Raw genomic sequence first — 14,958 nt, forward strand, 5'->3', positions numbered from 1 at the left:
TCACTTTAACTTTAAATATAAAACTGTGTAGCCCCTGCTGTTTCTTGTGGCCCTGAAGAAATTATGTGAGTGTAGTAATGGGACCGGCAACCCCACCAGAGCCGGGAGCCCAGGGAAGAAGGGTCCGGGTGGATTCTGGGTAAATTTTCACTGTGCGCTGTGCTTGCCCTCTAGATGCTGACTGAGGAGAAGGCGCAGATCACGGGGGACATGCTGGTGTCCAGACACGACAGCATGAAGATTATCAGGCATTTACAGGAAAACTGGGCAGACGTTGGCCTTGGGATATTTAGTCGCCATAGAAATATGGAAGGGGAGTTGCCACCAGAGCAGCAGTACATGGAGGAGATACTTAAAAATGCAGAAAGACTCTACAAAGAATATGAAATAAGAATAAATGGTGACAATGGTAAGAAAAAAAATGATTAGCTTGCTTGGCATTATATAGCATTTTAATAGCTCTTATTTTTCATATAATATTGAAAGTAGAAATACGTGCATACAGTTAAAAAGCAAAATAAAGCGTTACACATTGTTTGGTTGAGATGTAATGTATACACAATTTACCTGTTTAATGTGAACAATTCAACGTATATTCACAGACATATGCTTCCACTATCACAGTTGGTTCTAGAGTACGTGCGACGTAACTAAATTAAAAATAAGCCCGAGATGAGTCCCTGTCCCACTTAGCTCTCACCCTGTCATCCCCCCTCCACCCTTGTCCTCAGGCCTCACATCTCTGTAGATGTCCCTGTTCTGAACTTTGATATGAATGAAATCATTCACTTTGTGATCTTTTGTGGCCGGCTTCTTCCACTTAGCGTAACGTCTTCAGGGTTCATCTGTGTTGTAGCATGTGTCAGTACTTCATTTTTTATGGCCCCTAATACTCATTTGCTGGAACTATCACATTTTGTTTGCTATTGCATTGTTGATAAACATTTTAGTTGTTTCCACTTTCTGGCTATTACAAATGATGCTGATGGGGCATTATGTGTTCATTTTTCTGTGCACGTGTTCATTTCTGTGTGGTTACAGATATATCCAAGAGAAAATTTCTGGTCATTTAGGAACTCTACAAGGTTCTTCATGACATTCATGGAGGGGCTGGTGTTGTGTAATGAGTTAAGCCACCACCTGCAATGCCGCCCATCCTGTATGGACACTGGTTCAAGTCCCAGCTGCTTTACTTTCGATTCATCTCCCTGTTAATGCTCCTGGGAAAGCAACGGAAAATGGCCCAAGGACTTGGGCCCCTGAACCCTTGTGGGAGACCTGGAAGAAACTCCCGATTCCTGGCTTTGTCCTGGGCCAGCGCCAGCACTGCAGCCATTTGGGGAGTGAACCAGCCGATGGAAGATATCTCTTTCTCTCTTGCTATTCCTCCCTTCCTTTCCTCCCCCTGCCTCTCTCTGTGTAACTCTGCCTTTCAAGTAAAAAAAAAAAATAAATTAAAAAAGATGAAAATTTTGAATTGAAAGATAAGCTCATTTTGGTGCACAGCATTTTGAGATTCATGCATATTAGGAATATTTAAAAGGTTCACAGAAAATGGATTTTAAAATTTTTTGCAACAAATTTTATCCTTTTTAATTAAAAAAAAACTTTGAGAGGCAAGGGGGAAAGAGAGAGCAAGAGAGCAAGCTGTCATTCACTGGTTCACTCCCCAGATGCCCACGGCTGAGATTGGTGGGCCAAAGCTGGGAGCTGTGATTTCAATCCAGGTTTCCCACATGGGTAGCAAGAACCCAATTATCTGAGCCATCATCGCTGCTTCCCGGGGTCTGCATCAGCAAGAAACTGGAGCCAGGTACCCCAGTGTGGGATGCTGAAGAATAAACAGCATCTTCACTGATTTTTTTTAAGATTTATTTATTTATTTATTTTTTAAACTTTTATTTAATGAATATAATTAAATGAAAATGTAATTAAATGGATTACAATGGCTTCCCCCCCATAACTTGCCTCCCACCCCTGCTCTCTCTCTCCTTCCATTCATATCAAGATTCATTTTCAATTCTCTTTATATACAGAAGAACAGTTTAGTATATATTAAGTAAAGATTTCAACAGTTTGCACCCACACAGAAACACAAAGTGAAAAATACTGTTTGAGTACTAGTTATAGCATTAAATCATAATGTACAGCACATTAAGGACAGAGATCCTACATGAGGAGTAAATGCACAGTGACTCCTGTTGTTGACTTAACAAACTGACACTCTTGTTTATGGTGTCAGTAATTACCCTAGGCTCTTGTCATGAGTTGCCAAGGATATGGAAGCCTTTTGAGTTCGCCAACTCTGATCATATTTGGATAAGGTCATAGTCAAAGTGGAAGTTCTCTCCTCCCTTCAGAGAAAGGTACCTCCTTCTTTGATGGCCTGTTCTTTCCACTGGGATCTCACTTCTCACTTGCGGAGATCTTTCATTTAGGGTGGTTGTTTTTTTTTTTTTTTTTTCTTTTGCCAGAGTGTCTTGGCTTTCCATGCCTGAACTACTCTCATGGGCTTTTCAGCCAGATCCGAATGCCTTAAGGGCTGATTCTGAGGCCAGAGTGCTGTTTAGGACATCCGCTATTCTATGAGTCTGCTGTGTATCCCACTTCCCACGTTGGATCGTTCTCTCCCTTTTTAGTTCTATCAGTTAGTATTAGCAGACACTAGTCTTGTATATGTGATCCCTTTGACTCTTAGTCCTATCAGTGTGATCAGTTGTGAACAGAAATTGATCACTTGGGCTAGTGAGATGGCATTGGTACATGCCACCTTGATGGGATTGAATTGGAATCCCCTGGTATGTTTCTAACTCTACCATTTGGGGCAAGTCCGATTGAGCATGTCAAGATTTATTTATTTGAAAGAGTTACAAAGAGGGAGGGAGAGAGAGAGCAATCGAGAGAGAGAGAGAGAGTGAGCTTTCATCCACTGGCTCATTCCACAGCTGAAGCCAGGAGCCAGACTTCAGAAATGGAGGAAGTACTGATTTTTCCTTAGTTTTTGACAGGTGCTTTGCTGGGTATGGAATTCTTGGTTGAGTGTTTTCCTTTCAGTATCTTGACTATGTCCCCTGACTTCCTTCTGCCTCTCTCTTTCTGATAAGAAGTCACTTATTAGTCTTACTGAGGATCCCTTAGATATGATACTTTTTTCTTTTTTTTTTTTTTACATAAAGGTATTCTAAATTTTTAAAACTTTTTTTTGACAGGCAGAGTGGACAGTGAGAGAGAGAGACAGAGAGAAAGGTCTTCCTTTGCCGTTGGTTCACCCTCCAATGGCCACTGTGGCTGGCGCACCGCGCTGATCCGATGGCAGGAGCCAGGAGCCAGGTGCTTTTCCTGGTCTCCCATGGGGTGCAGGGCCCAAGCACTTGGGCCATCCTCCACTGCACTCCTGGGCTACAGCAGAGAGCTGGCCTGGAAGAGGGGCAACTGGGACAGAATCCGGCGCCCTGACCGGGACTAGAACCCGGTGTGCCAGTGCCGCAGGTGGAGGATTAGCCTAGTGAGCCGCGGTGCCAGCCCTTAAAACTTTTTAAAAATAATTTATTTGAAAGAGAGAGCAGGAGAGACAGATCTCATCTGCTAATTCACTCTCCAAATGCCCACAGCAGCCAGGCCCGAGCCAGGTTGAAGCCAGGAGTCAGGATCTCAGTCCAGGTCCCCAGGGACCCAAGTACGTGGACTATCACTTGCTACCTTCCAAGGTTTGAGTTAACAGGAAGCTGGAATCAGGGGTTAGAACTAGGACTCGAACACATGCCCTTCAGATACGGAATGCAGGCATCCCAAGATGCTTCTTTTTGTTCTTTAAAGATTTATTTTTATTTATTTGAAAGGCAGAGTTAGAGTGAAAGAGAAACAGATTTTCCATTCTGCTGGTTCACTCCCCCAAATGGCCACAACAGCTAGAACTGGGCCAGACTAGAGCCAGCAACTTTGAGCCTCATCCTGTCTCCTGCATGGATGGCAGGGGCCCAACTGCTTGGGCCTGCTTCTGCTGCCTTCCCATGCGCATTAGCAGGGAGCTGGATCAGAAGTGGAACAGCCAGGACTGGAACCAGCACCCATATGGGATGCTGGCACTGCAGGTAGCAGCTTGGCCCACTACACCACAATGCTTTTATCCCAAGTGGCGTCTTTACTACTATGCCAAAAGTAATAACATGAAAGTACTTTTATGTTAATACTTTCAAAATTCTGTTTTTCTTTGGCTTTGAAAGTTTGGTTACAATGTCTAGAGCTCTCTAGGTTTATCATACTTGAGGTTTTTGAGCTTCTTAGATATGCAGATGCATGTCTTTCTTCAGACACTGTGGACTTCTTGGCCGATTTCTCTTCACCTGTATTTCTGCTTTTTCTTGGTCCTGGTGCGCTCACATGAGGCATGCATTGGAATGCCTGATGGGCTCCCACAGGTGTTTGAGGCTCTTCACATTGTCTTCATTCTTGTAGTTCCTTGCATTTTTCTTTCTTTTCTTTTTTTTAAGATTTATTTATTTGAAAGTCAGAGTGGAGAGGCAGAGAGAGAGAGGGAGAGAGAAAGAGAGAGAGGTCTTCCATCTTCTGGTTCACTCCCCAGATGGCTGCAAAGGCTGGAGCTGTGCTGATCCGAAGCCAGGAGCCAGGAGCTTCTTCTGGGTCTCCCACATGGGTGCAGGGGCCCAGGGACTTGGGCCATCTTCTACTGCTTTCCCAGGCCATAGCAGAGAGCTGGATCAGAAGAGGAGCAGCCAGGTCTCGAACTGGCGCCCATATGGGATGCCGGCGCTTCAGGCCAGGGCATTAACCCACTGCGCCACGGCACTGGCCCTATGCCTTGCATTTTTCTTCATTCTTTTTTCTCTTATCATTTCTCAGGCTGAGTAATCTCCGCTGGCCTACCTGCAAGTTTGCTGAATCTTTTTTCCTGCTGCTGAGTATCTCCAGTGAATTTGTGTTTCAGCCGTTGTCCTTACCAACTTCAGCGTTCCTATTTGGGTCTTCCATTTCTAATTCTTTCTATGATGTTTATACTTAGTGGGACGTTGTTCTCATATTTTCTGTAACACTTTCAGACATGTTTTTCCTTGAACATATATATATATATACATATTTTTTTTCCAATCTGTCCAATGCCTAGGTTTCTTTAGGGATAGCTTCTGTTGTTTGTTTTCTCCCCCTGTGTATGTGTCCTATTTCTCTATTTCTTTGCATGAAAATTTTAAAGTGAAAACTGGGCATTTTAAATGCTATAATACACAAACTCAGGAAATAAGGTTCCCCTTCCTGTCCTGAGGCTTTGCTGTTGTCACTGTTTGGAAATTCCCTGGACTGATTCCTTTGTCGTGTGAGGTCCCCAAGTGCCTGCTCTTTTTGCTTAGTAGTCATCTGAAGAGCGAGCATTCCTTGTGTGCTGGAACCAGGAAGTCCCCAGCCTCTGCCGGTGGGTGGGCCCCGTGTGGGGGTGGGGGGCACTGGGGCATGCCTTGAAGCCTCCAGCAGACATTTCACAGGTGGTTTCAAGGAGAAGGGGGCACAATCAGATAGAAGTACCCAGCACTGTGTTCCACGGTTCACTGGAGCACTGTAGGGCACCATGGTACACACATGTCAAGGACTGAAGTGAGGACTGGCAGGGTCCACTCGCTGAGGAGAGATAGGGGAGTGACAGGCTGGGTGCCTGACTGGACTGGTTATGCTGTGCATGTGTGCTGACAAGTTGCACTGTACCCCATAAAATATACAGGCGTTGCATACTAATAAAGATGCTACATAGGGGCCAGCATGTGGGACAGTGGATAAAGCTACTCCTGCAGTGCTGACATCCCACGTGGGTGCAGGTCTGAGTCGGTCGCCCCACTCCTATCCAGCTCCCTGCTAATGGCCTGCGAAAGGCAGCTGCAGATGGCCTAAGTGCTTCGGCCCTTGCTACCCACGTGGGAGACCAAGAAGAAGCTCCTGGCTTCAGACTGGCACAGCCCTGGCTGTTGCTGCCATTTGGGGAGTGAACCCTCGGATGGAAGATCTCTGTCTCTCTGTAAATCTACCTTTCAACTAAATAAATAAATCTTTAAAAAAATAAAAATGTACAAGGTTTATTGATACAGACAATGAAAACATTTTCATCAAGGGAAAGAAAAACAGTTGATTTTTTTTTTTTTTGACAGGCAGAGTGGACAGTGAGAGAGAGAGACAGAGAGAAAGGTCTTCCTTTTGCTGTTGGTTCACCCTCCAATGGCCGCCACGGCCGGCGCGCTGTGGCTGGCACACCGCGCTGATCCGATGGCAGGAGCCAGGTACTTATCCTGGTCTCCCATGGGGTGCAGGGTCCAAGCACTTGGGCCATCCTCCACTGCACTCCCTGGCCACAGCAGAGAGCTGGACTGGAAGAGGGGCAACCGGGACAGAATCCGGCGCCCCAACCGGGACTAGAACCCGGTGTGCCGGCGCCGCAAGGCGGAGGATTAGCCTAGTGAGCCGCGGCGCCGGCCCAACAGTTGATGTTTAACTGTTGCTTCTTGTAAAACTGAGATGAGGAGATAAGACAGAGCATTTTGCCCTGTTCTCACAGTGAATCAGTCTTCTGGGTCCGCATTAATATTCACTTTGAATCTTTGTCCAGAGCAAAAAACTATAAGCTCCACGAAGATTGGATCAGTAATGTAAAGAGTGACTCAGGAGCAGGATGCCTGTTCTCAGGTCTGTTACGATCATGAGGAAGCTGTTTGCTGTTATTGTCCTCTTAGCAGAGTAAGGTGGTGAAGTAGTGCCTTCTTATGAAAGAGTCTGGATTAATGTAGTTGGTCCTCAGCTGACAAGAAAGGAAACTTGGCAGAGGAACCATCATGGAAGAAATAGCCATTAGTTACCAACACCCCAGTCACCTGCGCTTATTCGCTAACTGTGTCTTAGGAACTATTTCCTTCCAGGTCCCTGATGGCAAAGCTGTGAGGTAATGAGACGCTCACCAGGATGTTATCACTTCGCACTGAAGTGGTAGTTTTACAGATGCTTCTAACAATTAATGCTTCTCTCTCTTTGTAGGTGCCTCTAAAATTCTTCCAAGTGTGATTGGTTGCCTTGAATTCTGTACTTTCAAGTTGGAAAACATCCTGGAGTATCCTGAAATGTATACTGAAGAATGGGTGGGAATTAATAAAAAAATTAATGAAATGAAGTCTCAGCTGGATGCACTGCTAAACGCTATTGGTACTGTTCCACAGTTCATGGACGTGGATTCCGGCTCGTAAGGCCCCATCACTGTCTTTCCTTCTGAGAGAGTTTTTAAAAAGCATATTGCCAGCCGGCGCCGCGGCTCACTAGGCTAATCCTCTGCTTTGCAGCGCCGGCACACCTGGTTCTAGTCCCGGTCGGGGCGCCGGATTCTGTCCCAGTTGCCCCTCATCCAGGCCAGCTCTCTGCTATGGCCAGGGAGTGCAGTGGAGGATGGCCCAAGTGCTTGGGCCCTGCACCCCATGGGAGACCAGGAGAAGCACCTGGCTCCTGCCATCAGATCAGCGCGGTGCGCCGGCCGCAGCGCGCTAGCCACGGCGGCCATTGGAGGGTGAACCAACGGCAAAGGAAGACCTTTCTCTCTGTTTCTCTCTCTCACTGTCCACTCTGCCTGTCAAAAAAAAAAAAAAAAAAAGCATATTGCCAAATGACTCCGTACCATAAAGTCCATCCTTTCCAAGTGTACAGTCCTGTGGGTTTTGCTGTATTCGTAGCCCATAGATGGGCTCCACCGTGACCACAGTCAACTGTAGAGCGTTTCCTCACCTCGTAAAGGAGCCTCTCTCCCTTCAGCCCTTCACCTGCCTCTCTGCTCTCCTCCAGTCTCTCCCACCGACCCTCCCCTGGCCCCAGGCAAGCACGAATTTACTGTCTCTGTTGATTCTCCTCTTCTGGATATTTTATACAAAAGAATCTATATATGTGATCTTCTGTGACTAGCTTCTTTCACTCAACATAAGGCTTTCAACATTCATCCATGCTGTGGTGTGTTTCGATTTTTAATCCATTTTTTGTGACTGTATGTAGTTGTATTTTATGGATCCCTCTGTCCACTGGTGGGCATTTAGAATGTTTCCATTGCTGTAACAATCCATGTGCAAGTTTTTTGTACATCCTTACCAGTAGTGTATGAGGGTTCCAACTTTTCCACAGACTTGCCAACACTTACTGTCTGACTTTGGATTCCATCTGTACTATTTGAGTGTGACCTTGGTTTATCATGATCATTTTGATCTACATTTTCCTGATGACTGATGAAGTCAAGCATTGTTTCATATGCTTATTGGACATTTGTATATTTTTTGGGGGGAGGCATGTTTTTGGATCATTTACTCTTGTTTTAATACGGTCATTACAGTCATTTTTTCTTTTTTTTATTGAGTTGTAAGATTTGTTTATGTATTTTGGATAGAAGTCCCTTTACAAATTACAAATTATATAGTTTTCTCCCATTCTGTAGGTTGTCTTTGCTTTTTTTTTTTAAGATTTATTTTATTTATTTGAAAGACAGAGTTACAAAGAGAGTTACAAAGAGAGAGAGCCAGAGAGAGAGGTCTTCCATTCACTGGTTCACTCCCCAAATGGCCACAATGGCCAAAGCTGAGCTGATCCGAAGCCAGGAGCCAGGAGCTTCTGGGTCTCCCACATGGGTGCAGGGGCCCAAGGACTTAGTCCATCTTCTGCTGCTTTCCCAGGCCATAGCAGGGAGTTGGATGGGAAGTGGAGCAGCCAGGACTTGAACCGGTGCCCATATGAAATGTCAGCACTGCAGATGGCGGCTTTACTCGCTATGCCACAGCACTGGCCCCTTCTTTTGTTATTTTATTCCTAAGTATTTTCTTTTTGATGTTATTATAAAGATATTTCTTAATTTTAAATTGTTTACTGCATTTATATAGGAATACAAGTGTCTTTTTTATATTCTTTTCTAAGTGTTTATTTTCATCTACTTGATGCGGGGAGGGAGAGAGAAAGAGAGAGAGAGAACCAATCCAGCTACCGGTCCACTGTCTAAATGCCTGAAGCAGCCAGGGCTGGGCGAGGCCAAAGCCAGCAGTCAGGAACCCAGCTGAGTCTTCCATGCGCGTGGCAGGGGCCCAGCACCTGAGCCTTCCTCTGCTGCCTCCCAGGATGCTAGACTGGAAAGGAAGGAGCCAGGACTCCAGCAGACACCCTGATATGGGATGTGGGTGTCCTACGCAGGGCTTAGCCCGCTGCGTCACAATGCCTGCCATGATTTTTATATATCTTGTATGCTGAGCCCGTTCATTAGTTGCAACATCATGAATTCCGAGGGTTCGTTGGCATTTTCTACACATGCGATCCTGCTGTTTGTGAATAGAAGCCACGCCTTTTCAAACAGACGCCTTTGCTTTCTTTGCTTAGCTGCTCAGGCTGGACTCTGCCTATGGTGTTTGTGGTGTCGAGTGGCAAGTGTGAGGTGTGAGAGAGAACACCCTTGTCCTGTTCCTGGTCTGAAGTGAAAGCGTCCGGTTTCCACCATGAAGCATGATGGTAGCAGTGGGTCCCTCACAGATGTTCTCCATCAGACTGGGGAGTTCTCTTCTTTTCCCAGTATTTTAAATGATTTCATAATGAAAAGATGCTGGATCTTATCAGATGCCTTGTCTGCATCTTTTGAGATGATGATGTGAATTTTGCTTTTATTCTATTCACATGACACATCCTATTACTTGCTTTTTAGATACTAAGTTCACCTTGCCTGTGTTGGACAAATCCCACTTGATCATGGTTTATGACACTTCTTATAGATTGCTGGGTTCTGTTTGCTAGCGTTTTCCTGAGGACTTTGCATCTGTCTTCATAAAAAAAAAAAAATGACCTGTTTTCCTGTCCTGTGACGTCTGTGTTTACTGCCTCCATGCGGTGAGTTGGGCAGTGTTCCCTCTCCCCTGTGTGTTGAACACTGAAGAACTGGGGACTCATCTCGACCTTCAGTAGGATTTACTGTGGGTGGGTTTGTGACTACTGACTCAATTTCCTCATCTGTTATCGTTCTCGTCATAGTACCTATTTTTTCAGGTCATTGGGGTTTTTATTTTTTTGGTATCTTTCTAGGGACTTGACATTTTCATCTGAGTTAATCCAATTTGTTGGAAAATGTTTTCATTATATTGCCTTATAGTCCTTTTTGTTTCTGAAAAGTCAGTACTAGTGTCCCCCTCTCATTTCTGATTTTAGTAATTTGAACCTTTTCTCTCTTTTTCTTGGCTGATCTAGCTAATTTTTTTTTAATATTTTCAAAGAACTTTCCTTTGATTTCATTGATTTTTTTCTTCTGTTCTATTCTCTGTTGAATTAATTCCCATTCTAAGCATTATTATTTACTTCATTTCGCATTTTTTTAAAGATTTATTTTAGGGGCCGGCACCATGGCTCATTTGATTAATCCTCTGCCTGCAGTGCCGGCACCCTCTATGGGCGCTGGTTCTAGTCCCGGTTGCTCCTCTTCCAGTCCAGTTTTCTGCTGTGGCCTAGGAAGGCAGTGGAGGATGGCCCAAGTGCTTGGGCCCTGTACTCGCATGGGAGACCAGGAGAAGCACCTGGCTCCTGGCTTCAGATTGGCGCAGTGCCAGCTGTTGCAGCCATTTGGGGAGTGAACCAACAGAAGGAAGACCTTTCTCTCTGTCTCTCTATTTTATTTATTTGACAGGTAGAGTTACAGAGGGGGAGGGTGGGTATTTTCACGTGCTGTGCCCAATTCAGTGTTATTATTATCATAGTTATAGATAGTTATAGACACGAGCTCTGGCCAACACAGCTTAATCCTCTATTTCGGGTTTCCTCAAAGCTGGGCAGTTGTTGGCAAGGACAACTAATTTTGCTTTGCCTTGTCTGATCATCCTCAGAGTCTGCTTGTTCCCCAGCATGTACTTTGTACTTTATTTTTTTTTAAGATTTATTTTATTTATTTGAAAGAGTTACAGAGAGAGAGGTAGAGACACAAAGAGCGAGGTCTTCCATCCGCTGGTTCATTCCCCAGATGGCCACAATAGCTGAAGCCGAGCTGATCTGAAGCCAAGAGCCAGGAGCCTCCTCTGGGTCTCCCATGGACAAGGGCCCAAGGACTTGGGCCATGCTCTCCTGCCTTCTCAGACACAGTAGCAGGGGGCTGGATTGGAAGTGGAGCAGTTGGGGCTTGGACTGGTGTCCATATGGGATGCTGGCACTGCAGGCTGGGGCTTTACCCGCCACACCACAGCGCTGGCCCCTCTGCTTTTTCCAACAAGCTGAAGTATAGAGCTGATTGACTCCAGTGAGTTTGCCATCTTCTCTGTGGCCACCATCCTCCTCCTGTGTCCACTGTGGCCCCATCCAAGAACACCAAGAAAGGAAGGATTTCCATAGTTGTGATCTTTCTTAATAAGTGTATTTATAGCTATAAATTTACCTCTAAGGACAGCTTTAGCTGTGTTCAGTAAATCTTAGTATATTGTATCCTCATTTTCAGTAATCTCTAAGTATTTCATGATTCTATTGTGATTTTATTCATCAACCCATTTGTTTTTTTTGGGGGGAGTATTATTTGATTTCCACATATATGGGAATTTACCAAAATTTTTCAGGTATTGATGTATAGTTCATTCACTGTGGTGTGAGTATCCACCTTGTATCATTTTAGCCTTTAAATTTACTGAGTTTTTTATGGCCTACCTTCTTGTCTATTCTGTACAAAGTCCCTGTGCACTTGAGAAGAATGTTTACAAGGTGGTCACCAAAAAGTTTATGAAACTTTTTGTATTTTTATTACATTTTCCACAAATATGTTGAAGTACTCTCATATTCTGTTGTTGGATAGAGTGTTCTGTATTTGGTTTAGCTGGCTTTCAATATTGTTCAAATCTCCTGTTTCCTTGTTGATAAGCATATCTAGTGGTTTTTTATTAATTATTGATAGTAGGATACTAAGTCCAATGTTGAATTATTTCTCCCTTTCTCTCAGTGTTTGCTTCATTTATTTTGGCATTCTGTTATTCAGTCAACATATGTTTATAATTATATATTTTTAAAGATTTATTTATATATTTGAAAGGCAGAGTTATTGGGGGGGAGGGGAGGAGGCATAGAGAGAGCTTCCATCTGCTGGTTCACTCCCCAAATGGCTACAACACCCAGGGCTGCACTGGGCCAAAGCCAGGAGCTGGGAGCTTCTTCCAGGTCTCCCATGTGGGTGCAGGGGCCCAAGGACTTGGATCATCTGCTGCTGCTTTCCCAGGTGCATTAGCAGTGAGCTGGATCAGAAGTGGAGCAGCCAGGACTTGAACTGGTGCCCATATGGGATGCTGGCACTGCAGGCGGCGGCTTTAACCTGCTGAGCCATGGTGTTGGCCCCTATAATTGTATCTTCTTGATAGATTTGATCATTTTATCATTATAAAATATCCCTCATCTCTACTAACATTTTTGTTTCAAAGTCTATTTTATGTGCTATATTAGTCCAGACACCCCAGCTTATTTGTGATTGCTGTTGATCTTTTTTCTACAGCTAATTTGTGTCTTTGAATCTAAAGTGTGTCCTGTAAAGAAAACAGAGCTGATTAATGTTTTTAATGCATTCTGTCAGTCTCTTTATTTGTATTCACTTCTTTGATCTATTCACTTTTTTTTTTTTAATTTGAGAAGCAGAGATGCAGAGACAGTGAGAGACACACAAACGCCCCGGTGCCTTCACTGGCTGAGGCAGGACTAGGCTGAAGCTGGGAGCTGGGAACCTACTCAAGGTCTCCTGTGTGGGGCCAGGGACCCCACTACTTGAGCCATCACCTGCTGCCTCCTCGGGTCTGCATTAGCAGGAAGTCAGGATCAGGAGCCAGGGCCAAGACTCGAGCCCAGATACTCCAGTATGGATTGTGGGCATCTTAACCCAAGCTAGGCCAGATGCCCACCACTCCATTAGTAGTTAATATTGTTATTGCTATAATTGGATTTATATCTCTTATATTATTGTTTGTTTTGTGGTTTTTCTTTTATTCCTGTATTTTCTCTTTGCTGTTTCCTTTTGCAGTAACTGAATATTTTCTAATACAGCCATTATTTTTTTTAAACATTTATTTTATTTATTTGAAAGACAGAGTTACAGAGAGAGGTAGAGACAGAGAGAGGTCTTCCATTCTCTGGTTCACTCCCCAGATGGCTGCAAAGGCCGGAGCTGTGCTGATCTGAAGCCAGGAGCCAGGAGCTTCTTCCAGGTCTCCCACGTGGGTGCAGGGGCCTAAGGACTTGGGCCATCTTCTACTGCTTTCCCAGGCCATAGTAGAGAGCTGGATTGGAAGAGGAGCAACTGGGACTAGAACCGGCGCCCATATGGGATGCTGGCACTTCAGGCCAGGGTATTATCCCACTGCGCCATAGCACCAGCCCCTACAGCCATTATTTTTATATTGACTTTCACTATATTTTAAAGTTTTTAAGTGGTTATTCTAGAGTTTATTAAATACCTCTTAATTTATCAGACTTAGCTTCCAATTTATACTATTTTCATTCTAGGGGAATATATACATTTCACTTATATATAGCTATATTTTTAACCTTTTGCAGCTTCATTGTTTTACACACACATATATATCTTAGTATTAAAAATTCACAATAAGTTATTATAACCTTACCATCTGTTGTCATTTCTTTAGCACATTTGAGGTTTCCTCCAGCTATCTTGTGTGTGCTGGTTTTGGCAAGCATGTTCCATGTCTATTATGTAGACCTGACAGTACATTACAATGTGTATTACTTTACACAATTTCTTTTTAAATCAGTTATGAATGTAGAAAGATACCCATGTATGTTGTCTTTTATAGTTAAATCGTTAACTTTATATATGCTTTGTGTTTTTCGTGTGGACCCCAATTGCCATCTGAAGTCATTGCTTTCAACTTGAAGAACTTCCTCTAGTACTTCTTGTAAGGAAAACCTGCTAGCAACAAATTCAGTTTTTATCTAGGGGAAGTCTTTATTTCTTCTTCATTTTTTAAAAAATACTTATTTATTGATTGATTGAAAGGCAGAGTGACAGAGAGGAAGAGGGAGAGGGAAGGGGAGTGAAGAGAGGGAAGGGAAGGGAAGGGGAGGAGAAAGGAGGGGTGAGGAGAGGAGAGAGCTGTCTTCTATCTGCTAGTTCACTCCCCAAATGCCTGCAACAGCCAAGGCTGGGCCAGGGTAAAACCAGGAGCCAGGAACTCCATCCAGGTCCACGTGGGTTGCGAGGACCCAAGTACTAGAGCCATCGTCTGCTGCTTTTCCAGGAGCTTTGGCAGGAAGCTGGATCAGAAGCACTGAGTAGCAGGAGTCGGACTGGCACATTGATCTGGGTGCTGGCATTGCAGGTGGGAGCTGAACCTCCTGTGCGGCACACCAGCCTCCTCTTCACTTCTGAAGGATGTCTGTGCTGGCTATAGCATTCTAGGTTGACAGGTTCTTCTCTAAGTGCTAGCAGTGTGTTGTTGCACTGCCTTCTGCTCCCTGTTGCTCCTTCTGAGAAGTCAGCTGTTAATCTATGTGTGATGTGTTGTTTTACTCTCATTGCTTTCAAGATATTCTCTTTATTTTGACTTTTGGCATTTTTGTTATGATACATCTATCTGTTGGTCTCTTTGTGTTTGTCCTTCCTGGAGACTCTTAAGCTTCCTGTATCTGTTTTTAAGGAAGTTGGAGTTTCCAGCCATTGTTTTTTGTTTTTTAATTTTCCCGCTCCTGTCTCTCAGCATTTCCAGGGATTCTGAACGACTTCTTTAAAAAGCAGTTTTTACCAGTTTCAGGCCAGCCTTGCTCTCACACTGCTGTGCAGGGAGTCAGTCATCGAGAAGATGTTGAAATCTGTTCTTCTCTTTATGTGAGAAGACCCTACTGTTCCAGAAGTAAATGTAGAGGTGTAAATTTTTTTTTTAACATTTTAGGCCTTTATTTAGTGAGAAGGATGCATAGGAGTGAGAGCTTTATCTAAGAGAG

At 44.2% G+C, this 14,958-nt stretch overlaps 1 protein-coding gene across 5 annotated transcripts in view; it reads left to right on the forward strand.

Moving 5' to 3' along the window:
* AXDND1 (axonemal dynein light chain domain containing 1) overlaps positions 1 to 14,958 on the forward strand; it is a 111,621-nt gene that overhangs the window by 54,799 nt on the left and 41,864 nt on the right. For all 5 annotated transcript variants that reach the window (XR_007924154.2, XM_070077203.1, XM_070077204.1 and 2 more), the window contains 2 exons: positions 175 to 409; positions 7,027 to 7,228. Coding sequence is in view for 4 of the 5 variants with exons in the window: in XM_070077203.1 (XP_069933304.1) it covers positions 175 to 409; positions 7,027 to 7,228 (437 nt within the window). In the remaining variant the exon portion in view is untranslated. The remainder of the gene's footprint in view (positions 1 to 174; positions 410 to 7,026; positions 7,229 to 14,958) is intronic.

Source organism: Oryctolagus cuniculus, chromosome 7, assembly GCF_964237555.1.
Source record: "Oryctolagus cuniculus chromosome 7, mOryCun1.1, whole genome shotgun sequence".
NCBI classification, from domain to species: domain Eukaryota; kingdom Metazoa; phylum Chordata; class Mammalia; order Lagomorpha; family Leporidae; genus Oryctolagus; species Oryctolagus cuniculus.